At 45.1% G+C, this 12,703-nt stretch overlaps 1 protein-coding gene across 1 annotated transcript in view; it reads left to right on the forward strand.

The window, feature by feature from the left end:
• LOC137432114 (dorsal root ganglia homeobox protein-like) overlaps positions 1–10,303 on the forward strand; it is a 91,018-nt gene extending 80,715 nt beyond the window's left edge. Inside the window, exons 6-7 of the mRNA XM_078783680.1 lie at positions 6,774–6,883; positions 9,151–10,303. Coding sequence (XP_078639806.1) covers positions 6,774–6,883; positions 9,151–9,524 — 484 coding nt within the window. The 3' untranslated portion in view covers positions 9,525–10,303. The remainder of the gene's footprint in view (positions 1–6,773; positions 6,884–9,150) is intronic.
• Positions 10,304–12,703: the final 2,400 nt, after the last annotated feature.

Consider the following 12,703-nt stretch of genomic DNA (forward strand, 5'->3'; position numbering starts at 1 on the left):
TAAAAAGAGATTGATGTGTATTGCATGTGTACTTGGCGGTAATCTATTTATTATGTATGCATGGTGCAACATCAAATGAGAAGATTGCATTTTTTTTAATACTGAGTCGAGGCTCATGGAGGAGCGAGAACATATAATGGATCCGGACACAGCAGAACAAAACAAACAGCAGAAGGAGAGGGGTAAACACACAACAGTGAGGTTGAAGGACAAAATAGACAGACATTTTGAAGGTAAGGGTTGTGAGGAAGAACGAAGACTATGGGAGATCACAGAGGGTGGACAAGATGATGGGGGATTGATCATTTCCTTGTTAAAGTGGATATCTCTCTGGCCATTCTCAGAGAGCCTCCTCAGCGCCGACGAGTCTGGCATTTCACTCAGGCTGACTGTTACGGTCTTCAAGCAGGCATCAATCATCTGGACTGGCCTCCCATCTCTACTGCCTCTGACATCAACTCTTCCTGGGAATTCTTCCAAAGTAAACTGCTCTCTCTCATGTATAGATTTATCCCTTCTCGTCTTCAGTTGTCATACCCTTCCTCCTGTCCATGGTACACTGAAGCTTGTGGTGAGGCAGTTGCCATGAAACAACTTGCCTTCACCTCATGGAAAGCTAATCCAACTGAAGGAAATCTCAGTTCCTTTCACAAAGCTCGATAAGTGTGTGCCTACCCTCAGGAGAGCCAGGAAACAATATATCTCTACTCCCAAGACTGAACTCTCAAACCTGTCTCCCTCCTCCAAATCTTTGCTTGGCATCTGGTCAAATCTTTTTCTGGTGTTTGTTCCCCTTCCATCCCCTTCCTTACCTCAAACGGCTACAAAGCTGACTCCGCTCGTGAAAAAGCCGAATGCCTCAATGAATGTCTGTGTTTGCCTCAAAATCTTGTGTCCCGAACCCATCTCTCTCTATACCCACTTTTCCCAGTCGAACCCAGCTGCTCCAGGACTCTGTGGCCTTCTCTCCTGACAAGGTGGAGAAGTTTTTGTCAAACCTGGACTCTGATTCTGCAACTGGACCAGACAGCATCAGCCCACGGGTCCTAAAATCGTGCTTTTCCGCTCTATTTCACCCTCTCTCTGTTCTCTTCTCCCTCTCCTTTGCTTTAGGTCATCTGCCATCAGCTTGGGAATCAGCCAACATTACCGCTTTACACAAAAAAGGTGCAAAAACAGATCCTTGCAACTACAGAACAATCAGCTTGCCCCCAATAATCAGCAAGGTCATATAAATCAATCATCGCTTCTGACATCAAATCCTTCCTCTTCTCCAATGGCTGGATCTCGGATCATCAATTTGGATTCAGACCAGGTCATTCTACTCTGGGCATGCTGCTTCTGCTGTTTCAACAATGGATGGAGGTCCTTAATGCCAAAGAGGAAATCAGAGCTGTCTTCCTTGACATATCACGTGCCTTCGATGCGGTCTGGCACCCCGCTCTGATCACCAAACTCTCCTCCTTTGGTATCCATGGAAATCTCCACGCATGGCTTGCGGACTTCCTCACTGGTCGTAGTCAACGTGTGGCCCTGAATCGATTTCCCTCATCTCCCCTTCCTGTTCAGGCTGCAGTTCCCCAAGGCGGTTCTCTGGGCCCTGTGCTTTTTCTGGTCTTCGTCAATGATCTCTCCGACTCTCTGGAAAATCCTCTCTACCTCTTTGCTGATGACTACACTCTCTGCCGCTCCATACCTCATCCCTCAGATCGGCAGTCTGCAGCCTCCTCACTCTCTGCAGACCTGGACAAAATCACAGACTGGTCAAACAAGTGGAACATGTCTTGCAATCCTGACAAATCTCACACTCTCACGATCTCTCTCTGAAAAGATAATCGGGAAAACCCTCCCATCTACTTTCTGAACAACCCTCTCCAAGAAGTTCTGTCACTCAAGCTTTTGGGTCTCAATATCTGCCATGATCTTTCCTGGGAAAACCACATTTCCAAGCTGGCCTCCAAAGCCAGTCGCCGACTGGGCATCATCCGTCGTGTGAAGTTCTTCCTTGGCACACCTGAGCTCCTCACCACATACAAGGCTTTCATCCACAGCTCAATGGAATACTGCTCTCCCCTCTGGGCTGGTGCTCCTACCTCACACCTACCTCGTCTTCACGCTGGTGAAACCAAATCTTTCAGAATCATTGGAATCTCCCGCGATGACGCTAACTCCGAGGGCCTTTCATTCACTCACCACAGGCAGGTTGGTGGTCTTTCTATCTTCTACCGATTCCTCTCCAGCCTAGCTCCCTGAGCTCTGTCTGTGCTCTGTCCCCCAAATATTCCTCGCACAAAATCTGCCTGCAACCCTCTTCTGGTTAAACTGCCAAAATCAAGACTCTGTATTCACCTTCACTCTTTAAATCCTCTTTTCTCCCACCTCTGGAACAAACTCCCTCACTCTCTTCAATCCCACTCCTCCCTCCAGGTCTTTAAAACAGCTGTTTACCACCATCTCTTATCTTCCTCCATCCAAAACCTTGATCTTTCCTACCCCCGTTAATTCACCGCAGATCCAGTTTTTTGAAATTCCGACTTCTGGCTTGGAAGTCCTAGCAATGTCAATGTGTTTTATACCCCCCCCCACCCCCCCCCCCCCCCGCTTCACGTGCCTTCTCCCCCCAAGCCCTCTCCCTCCCACAAATCTCCCGATGTCCCTGCTCTCAAATGTTGTACTTGTGTGCTCCCCTATCTCTCCCCATCTTGTCTCCCGCTCCTTTTATCTTATGTTTTATGTGTCAGTTTGTCTTTTTGTGATTAATGTTTGCTCTTATACGAGCCTCGATCTTGTATACAAAAAAAAATATATATATATATATACAAAGTAAGTTCTCATGAAGAAAAACAGGAAGGTTGGAAACAGTTGGGCTTGGTGAGACTTAATGAGGGTAGTAAAGATCATGGTTTTGTACTATATGGGGGGGGTGATCTGAGATGGTGGTGAACAGCAGTCTTGAAATTTTGAGTGGAGATTGAGATTAAAAATAATGTGGAAGTCGATTCCACAAGCGGGGGAAAAGAGGAAAAATGAGTGAGGGTGAACAGTGATTCTGGATTTTGGGAGTTTCACCAAAAGTTGGCAGACCTTGTGCTCCTTGCCGAAAGCCCAAAGGAGAGAGCAGTACTCCATCGAGCTAAATAAGGTCTGAGGTTGAGGTGCCAGCGCAAAGGGGAGAGCAGTCCTCCATCAAGCTGAGCAAGGTGTGAGGCAGGGGTGCCAACTCCACCAGTACTCCAATTTGAGAAAATAAGGAGATGGGAGGATAACAGGAGAGATAAATGAGGGTAGGGATATATGGGAAGAGCTGAAAGAGAAAGGAAAGAGATTTGGGAGGATATTGGAGTAAGGAGGGGGGGAGGGGAAGGGTATGTATTGAGCATTTGGGAGGGAAGGGAGTGGTGGATGGAGGGATTAGAACAAAAACATTCCGGCGTATTTGCATACGTAATAAATAGATGGTCCCATGTGGATAATGTTAATGGTGTTGTAGATTTGTAAAGCACACACTGATGTGTGATGCCTTCCTCCTGGGCCTGAAGCGAACAGCTGCACAGCTTGCTCTAGTACAGGCTGGCAAAATGATGATGACGTTTACAATATTCCAAGCAGCACAATAATTGAGATATTAATAACCTTAAATTCATCACGGGTTATAGTCGTGCAGCATTCATAATTAATTTATGTTGATGCTTGCAAATTGGCTCTCATTACCAAGATGACAGTGACATAAGAATCCAAGATCCTAATGACAACTTCAAGCAGGCACCTTGCTCCAGATGGTGGCGGCGAGTTGAGAGGAGGCCAATTCGCCATGCACTTAGGCCCAGGCAAAGACCAGTCTTCATCATGGAGGGCATGCGTTTTTGGGAAGTCATACTTTTAGAGGTCGTTCGAGTGCTGCCCAACTCTTCTTTCCCATCAACCCCTCCTTCATATCCCTCCAAACCACTGCCTCCACCAGGCCGCACAGGCCTGAGCCTAAGCATTCACCACATCCTAATGCATCCCCAAAGGCCCGGCAGATGCATCGGCGTTCCCAAAGGCTCCGCGTTTGCGGCCACAAAGCCATCCCATCAGCCCTTCGGCCTTCACCAGTGCCTCCGGTAATGAATGGATGAATTGCCCATTCATGTGAAGTGTAGGTTCGTTGGCTTTGCGAGCCGTGCCCACACTCTATCGCGGCCGCTGGTCGAAGCGAGGAATCATTAATATTTCAGGGAGTCGGAGCGCCGTGTCGTGAAATACAGATTGTCCCACCTTGTACCGAGAGGGGAAGTTTGACAGAGAGACATAGCGTTTGTGTCATGGCCGCCCAACGCAGCCACGGACGTATCCGATACGATCAGAATCCTGGGGCCTTGTCAACATCCCATTTCGCAGGTAAAGGGAGCATGATGCAAAGCATCGCGTTCACTCTTTCGACAAATGTCGGTTTGTTCTTTTAGTGCTTTATCGGTGCTTTGTAACCCCGCGATGAAGTCATCACAAGTTGTTCCTCCACATCTCACCAATAATCCTGCCCTCTAAGATCCATTAAGGTATCCCATTACACGTTTCTTTGGAGCACATTGGGTGACGTCATAAATGTGAGGATTATGCTCGATTGTGATTTTGTTAAAGGAGATCGAGAAGCTATTGTTTGCCATGAATATTACATTATAGGATTTGATATTTCGGAATGAAATGTAATCTAATCAAACCAAGGGTAATCTTGCACACAGGTCAGAGGCAATTTGGGCTCTTCTTCTACGCTGTGTAGTGTATTTCTGGTCCAGTGTTCCGAACCGACGTATATGTAATCAATTGGCTCAATGCAATTGCATACAATTCTTGGGCAACCTTTCCTGGTAAACCACATTTCCAAGATGGCCTCCAAAGCCAGTCGCCGACTGGGCATCCTCCGTCGTGCGAAGTCCTTCCTTGGCACACCTGAGCTCCTCACCACATACAAGGCTTTCATCCGCAGCTTAATGGAATACTGCTCTCCCCTCTGGGCTGGTGCTCCTGCCTCACACCTAGCTCGGCTTCACGCTGTTGAAACCAAAGCGTTCAGAATCATTGGAATCTCCCGCGATGAAGCTGATTCTGAGGGCCTTTCAGTCACTCACCGCAGGCAGGTTGGTGGTCTTTCTGTCTTTTACCGACTCCTATCTGGCCTTGCCCCCCCCAGCTCTCTCTGGGCTCTGTCCCCCAAATATTCCTACAGGTCGCACAAGATCTGCCAGCAACCCTCTTATGGTTAAACTGCCAAAATCAAGACTCTCTGCTCACCTTCACTCCTTCCTTTCTCTTTACTCCCGCCTCTGGAACAAAGTCCCTCACTCTCTTCAATCCCACTCCTCCCTCCAGGTCTTTAAAACAGCTGTTCACCACCATCTCTTATCTTCCCCCATCCAAAACCTTCATCTCTTCTACCCCCTTTAATTCACCCCAGATCCACTTTTTTTTTGGAAATACCGACTTCTTTCTTTCCTGGAAGTTCTAGCAGTGTACCTTTCCTTTCCAACCCCCCCCCCCCCCAGTTTCCCCCCCCCCCCCCAGTCCCCACCCCACACCTCTGCCTTCTCATGCCTCCTCCCCCCAAGCCCTCTCCCTCCCATACATCTTCCGTCGTCCCTGTTCTATGCTGTTGTACTTGTGTGTTTCCCTCTCTCCCCCCATTTTGTCTCCCGCTCCCTTTATTGTATGTTTTGTGTGTCCGTTTGTTTTTTTGAGTGATTGATGTTAGCTCTTACACGAGGTTCGATCTTGTATACAAAATTTAAAAAAAAAATCCAGTCGTGGCTTAAGGTGGCCATTGGCGTGTGATTCTGGGACTGCAATGCCAATGGATGAGGAACAAGAAGAATGCAGGAATTGCCCCCAAAAGGCAAAGCACGCGTAGTTCTTTTCTTCCATGCCTTGTCCAGCGGGTTCAACTCTACTCCTCTTGAATTGTCTTGTACTTTGAGACACTGTCACGTGGAAGGTGAACAACGTCTCCAAATGCTACTTGTTTTGGAGAACTAAGCAGTCGAAGAGTAGTCATTTATCCTCCTCCTCCTCCTCCTCTTTCTCTTCTTTCTCCACCCGAGTATTTTTAAAAAGTGAACTATATATTAGAGAATCATATACCTCCATGAAATTTTACAGTTATCAAGATAGTTGTGAACTCTGGATAACAAATGGTCTTTATACACTAAGGGATACCGCTTAGAAAGGAAGATGTACCTGTAGACCATTACAGCAGTACTGGATCTTCGTGACTTAAACATCACAACTTCTCAACTTCTTCCTTGAGGTCCTCCAGTTCCATCACTGCATATGCGTCATCCTGTGGAATGGGTAACGTGGATTTTAGTAGTGAAGCCTCTATATGATGACTCTGGCTCTGCAAAATTTGCAGGCAACATGTTCGGACAGGAATTTGGAAGTTAGCCTGCAGTATGCGGTAAAGCAGAGCAGACTATGGCCGACTCTTGCAAATTAGACAAATCCAATATGAACTCTTCAATATTTGACAATGTCTTCCATCTCTCGAAATTATCTCCCACCAACATTTATGTCTTTCTTTTCACTTTATCTCATCCATTTTCCTTTCTTGATACACCTTTGAAGCCGGTGACCCAAAATGGGTGAGCTATTTTCTGAAGCCAGTGATCCAAAATGTTCGAGTTGTTTTTTCCCTGTAAATGCCAATGACCTCGCTGTTTTTCCTGTGAATGTGTTGCACGGTTATCACGACTCACACACAAGTGTTTCATCCCTGTCCTTTATTTCTGTCCCGCATCCAGCCCCCGCCTGGCATTTGGACCAACTGCGCTGTCGTCGCCTGCCTGCTTCCCAGCGATGCTTGCGCTCACCTCTGCATCATATGCTCACGCGCTCTCCCACTCGGCAAAAGGTGCTTTTTATTCCGCAACAATTCATCAATGTTTTTCGGACAAATTTATTGTGCAATGGACGAAGTCGCAGAAGCAGATAGTTTAAGGTTCAAAACCATAAAGTATTAAACTTAACAGACATCTTTGCTGGAGGACAATCTTGAACTCATCGTGAATATAAAGACATTGCTGAGTGCAACAGCAGATTCTACACGTCGTGAGAATAATGACATTAAAAGTAATGGTAAATGGTACCGATGAATAAGCGAATAGATGCGTAGTGATAGGTTATGGGTTGTGTATGTATCACATGCATGCAGTGGTGGTGTAGGGTGTTGTTAGAACAGGCGCATACCCGATCCATTCCGGGAGGAGGTAGAGGAGGCGACATTTCTGCCATACTTGCGTACTTGATAAATTAATGTAGCCCAAGGTTGTAACATCCAGTGAAAACAATCAATCACATGAGGCCGAGTACACGAGATGCCGAACTAACAAGAATTTGCTGATTACCCAAACGCACGCGAAGCGAAAAGCGGGGTTAAGCAATGGGCTCATGTACGTCCGTCTGTCTGTGTTATCAGTTTATGATTGCGAGTTTATGATCAGGGAACAACTTGTGTTTTATTGAATGTTATATTTTCAACACATTCATTGGAAGATAAACTTTTAGTTTTAACGTACTTTGCCTTTGAATTCATCCAGATCGTATGTGTGCAGAGAAGAGTGACAAAATTTAAAATTATTCCAAACAGGAAACTTACTGTTTTTAAGGATATCATAAAGGACACAAACAACACGCACAAAGATTTAATGTAATGTGTTCTATAGGGTGGTGTAACAAACATGGCTGAAAATTACTTTTACACTTTTACTTACATTACTTTTACAATCTTTATATTATTTAAATATAATTATACACTGTTGTACACAAATCGTCTGTCATAATAACTCCAACAACCTATAGTTTTGCAGTACTTCAATTTAAATATGGGTCCAATGTGTTGTGTATAAGAGTGGTGTTCGGGACTGATTCTGGACTACTTTAATAGCACTAAACTTCCGGAAGTTTTTAAACGATCGTTTAAATCATTATTTTATTAAAATGTAAGTACTATATATACTTGAACACGGCATGGGTTATCATGTTCAATGAACTCTCGAGTTAGCGCAGGGGATGGGGTATTGTAATCACTTATGTGTTTGTTTGTGTGTGTGTGTGTGTGTGTGTGTGTGTGTGTGTTGTGTGTGTGTGTGTTGTGTGTGTGTGTGTGTGTGTTGTGTGTGTGTGTTGTGTGTGTGTGTGTGTGTTTGTGTGTGTGTGTGTTTCAAGTGTGTGTGTGTGTGCGTGCGTGTTTGTGTGTATGTTACTATGTGTGTGTTACTGTGTGTGTGTGTGTGTGTGTGTGTGTGTGTGTGTGTGTGTGTGTGTGTGTGTGTGTGTGTGTGTGTGTGTGTGTGTGTGTGTGTGTGTGTGTGTGTGCGTATGTGCGTCCGTGTCCGTGTCCGTGTCCAGGCTGTAACTTTTTACCATTTGAGTTATTGTCATCAAATTTTCACCAAAGCATTATTATGATAATACAGAGAAAGCAAATTAATAAGTTGGTCAAAAGGTCAAAGGTCAGCATCACATAAAATCATCAATTTTCATCTGATTGGCCTGAAATTTTAATAATTTGCATATTGGGTCACTGAATTGGTTCACCAATAAAAGCTGGAAGCTGACCGTTTTTTTTTTTTAGATAAAAAGGTCAAAGGTCAATGTTGCGTAAAATCGCCAATTTTCACCCATTTAACCTGAATTTTAAAGAATTTGCATATTGGGTCAATGAATTTGTTCACCAATCAAAAGCTACATGCCAATTATTTTTGTTAGATCAAAAGGCCAAAGGTCAAGGTTGTGTAAAATCACCAATTTTCACCAAATTGACCTGAAATTTAAAGAATTTGTAAATCGGGTCACTGAATTGGTTCACCAATCAAAAGCTAGAAGCTGATTTTTTTTTTTTAGATCAAAAGCTCAAAGGGAAAAGCTCAATAAAATCATAAATTTTCTCATTTTTTATTTTTTAAAACTGTTTTCGTTATTGTGAGCAAACGGAATAAGAAGAAGAAGAAGAAGACGTCTGTATGCAAATGGATGCAGACAGGCTTTGCATTTACAGATGCTTTCTAGTTTATTTTTGTTTCCCCTTGCATCATGTAGAATAATGTGCGCAACTGTATAAGATGGAAGTCCTGCAATGACCCATGCTGACAAACACCTTCTCACTTCCACCACCACCAGGAAATCTCTTGTGTCCTTGCTGCGTGCCAGATCCTCTTGGTTTGTCTCTGTTTCCACCAACCTATGGACCGCCTCCACCACCCCCACTCGGCCCCCAAAGAGGCGCAAGCCTCGCCGCATTGCGGGTGCGTGCCCGGGAGCATGCCGCAGCCCTACTACATACGGCGCGGCTACTGCCACCGGCCACCCTGGCACCACCACCGCCAATGGCCCACATCCGTACTGCTATTGGTCTACATCCATTACGACTGACAACAAACCCAGGTGTCTCGACGTCTGCTGGAACCCAGACCCGACCTTGTGGTACCTCTGTAGAGCCGGATGCAAGCGCCAAATCTAATGGGACTGAGGACTCGAGGCAAGAGGAGATGTAATGGAATTTTTTGACAAGACAAGATGTTAAGATTGGCCGACGTGCCATCGTAGTAGGATGAAAGGAAATGGTCCATGGCTGCTTTGCCTGCCGTATTTCCATTCTCACATGGGACTTCCAGCGCATTTGAAAGATCAAGTTGGGATTCGGTCCAGGAAGTTCCTTGCAGTTGCCTGTGCAGTGAAGGGTGAGGATGAAAGATATCAGTTGCTGCAGTATGTTTCGGCCAATATTGCTCTTGTGGAAATTCCAAGCAACAAACTGTTGTTTCGTGAGATCTTTTTGATCATCAGTTGCAAGGTCATCTATTGCTGCAAGACTTGAACATAACAACTGCATTTCCGAGTAATATTGGAGCGCTACTATAATCGTATCCTCTGAGGATATACCTGTATTTAACATAGCCATATTGTGAGAGAAAGAAAAAGGAAAAAAATGAAAACTACATTGAAGGCATTATGTGAATACTGAGAGTTGGAAGAAGCACAATATGTTGATTTGTGGATCTTTGGATGGTACCATGGGAATCTGCTCAACAATGGGCATGACTTCATATGTGGCTAAACACAGCCCAAGATTTGACTGTTCTATTTCATATTTGATTTATTATTATTATTATTATTATTATTATTATTATTATTATTAATACTATAATGATTGTCATCCCACAAACCATGGTATGTACTTGGTTGGGCCAATTTTGGTTCATCCCATGGCTCGCGTATCTGTGAACTCCCAGGAACCTATCAAAAAATCCTCTAATGTTCATGGAATAAACTTTCTTTTACTGAGAATGAAACTTTCTTTTGTACTTATAGTGTCGTGCAGACTGTATGGCTAATTGTAATGGCCGTTGATGGCCTCAACTGCCTTCTGTTAGGACAACCTCATCATCAATGTGCTTGCAAAGGATACACCGTGGGATCGCTAACATCCACCAAGTAATGCTGGCAGGTTGAGTTTTGTTTTTTGTATACAAGATCGAGGCTCGTGAAAGAGCTAACATTAATCACATAAAAAGTCAAAGTGACACATAAAACACAAAAATAAGGGGAACGGTAGACAAGTTGGGGAGAGAGGGGGAAGGACACAAACACAACATTTGAGAGCAGGGACATCGGGAGAACTGTGGGAGGGGGAGGGCTTTGAGGGAGGTGGGAGAGGTATAAAACACATGAACACTGCAAGGACTTCCAGGAAAGAAGTTGGAATTTCCCAAAAAAAAAAAAGTATCTGGGGTGAATTAGCGGGGGTAGAAAAGATCAAGGTTTTTGATGGGGGAAGATAAGTGATGGTGGTGAACAGCTGTTTTAAAGACCTGGAGGGAGGGGTGGGATTGAAGGGAGTGGGGGAGTTTGTTCCAGAGGCGGGAGAAAATGGGAATGAAAGAGTGAAGGTGAGCAGAGAGCCTAGATTTAGGCAGTTTAACAATAAGAGGGTTGCAGGAAGATCTTGTGCGACCTGTAGGAATATTGGGGGGACAGAGCACAGAGAGAGCTGGGGGAGCAAGGCCGGAGATGAGTCCATAAAAGACAGAAAGCCCACCAACCTGCCTGCGGTGAGTGAGTGAAAGGCCCTCGGAGTTAGCTTCATCGCAGGAGATTCCAATTCCGAAAGCTTTGGATTCAACAGCGTGAAGCCGAGCTAGGTGTGAGGTAGGAGCACCGGCCCAGAGGGGGGAACAGTATTCCATTGAGCTGCGGATGAAAGCCTTGTATGTGGTGAGGACCTCAGGTGTGCCAAGGAAGGACTTCGCACGATGGAGGATGCCCAGTCGGCGACTGCCTTTGGAGGCCAGCTTGGAAATGTAGTTTTCCCAAGAAAGATCATGGCAGATAGTGAGACCCAAAAGCTTGAGCGACAGAACTTCTTGGAGAGGATTGTTGAGAAAGTAGATGGGAGGTTTTTCCAGTCGGTCTTTTCGGAGAGACATAGTAAGAGTGTGAGATTTGTCAGGATTGAAAGACATGTTCCACTTGTTTGACCAGTCTGTGATTTTGTCCAGGTCTGCAGAGAGTGAGGAGGCTGCAGACTGCCGATCTGAGGGATGAAGAATGGAGCGGCAGATAGTGGAGTCATCAGCAAAGAGATAGAGAGGATTTTCCAGAGAGTCGTAGAGATCATTGATGAAGACCAGAAATAGCACAGGGCCCAGAACACTACCTTGGGGAACTCCAGCCAGAACAGGCAGGGGAGATGAGAGAAACCCATTCAGGGCCACACGTTGCCTATGACCAGAGAGGAAGTCCGCCAGCCATGAGTGGAGATTTCCATGGATACCATAGGAGGAGAGTTTCGTGAGCAGAACTGGGTGCCATAACGTATCGAAGGCACGTGATATGTCAAGGGAGACAGCTCTGATTTCCTGTTTGGCATTGAGGACCTCCATCCAATGCCCAGTTTAGCATCCATCTGAGGGATGGTTTGCACATTGATGCCATTCTCGGCCTGCGAAACACCAGGATGATGGTTTATAGGTGGGGTATGAGATTCAAACCCAGGCTGGACAGTTCAGAGGCAAGTGTGCATACTACTCGAGGCGATCGTGTGTGTGTGTGTGTGTGTGTGTGTGTGTGTGTGTCTGTGTACATATGTGTTGGACCCCCCTAAAATTTGTCTAGTAAGACAACAAACGCATTCCATTACTGCACGATTTGTGAAGTGTCAAATGCCACATAAATGCATTGTCGTTTTAAATTATAGCTCACCCAGGGAGGCATGGTTTTGCAGTTGGGAATTTAAAAAATGATAAAAATCAGTTCTTGAACATCAGCACATCATGACATAACCGTCACAATGTATGACCTCTCGATGGCATCTCGCAGCGTGATTAAGCCTTATTGGCAAGGTTTCATACTCCGTAAGAAGAGATATAGCACACCTGCAGACATATTTCACCCTTGTTGGAGATCCAGGACAGCATAACGCAGGATATCATTTGCTTGGATGGAACTTTCTTTCGGACTTATAGGTCGTAAACTGCTTAATTTTGTGGAGGAGGACAAGTTCTGTCCCATTACAGCTATTGCTGCATAACTGGTTGTCTGCGACATTAACATATTTCTCTTTGCCTTAATATACTACATGAATGATATACTACACATACAGTCATGTTAAAAAGTAAGTACACCCCATGTAAAGTTTTGACTTTTTCAACATATTTCAACATACAGCTATTTG

The sequence above is a fragment of the Myxine glutinosa genome, chromosome 8 (assembly GCF_964187855.1).
Source record: "Myxine glutinosa chromosome 8, kmMyxGlut1.1, whole genome shotgun sequence".
NCBI lineage: Eukaryota > Metazoa > Chordata > Myxini > Myxiniformes > Myxinidae > Myxine > Myxine glutinosa.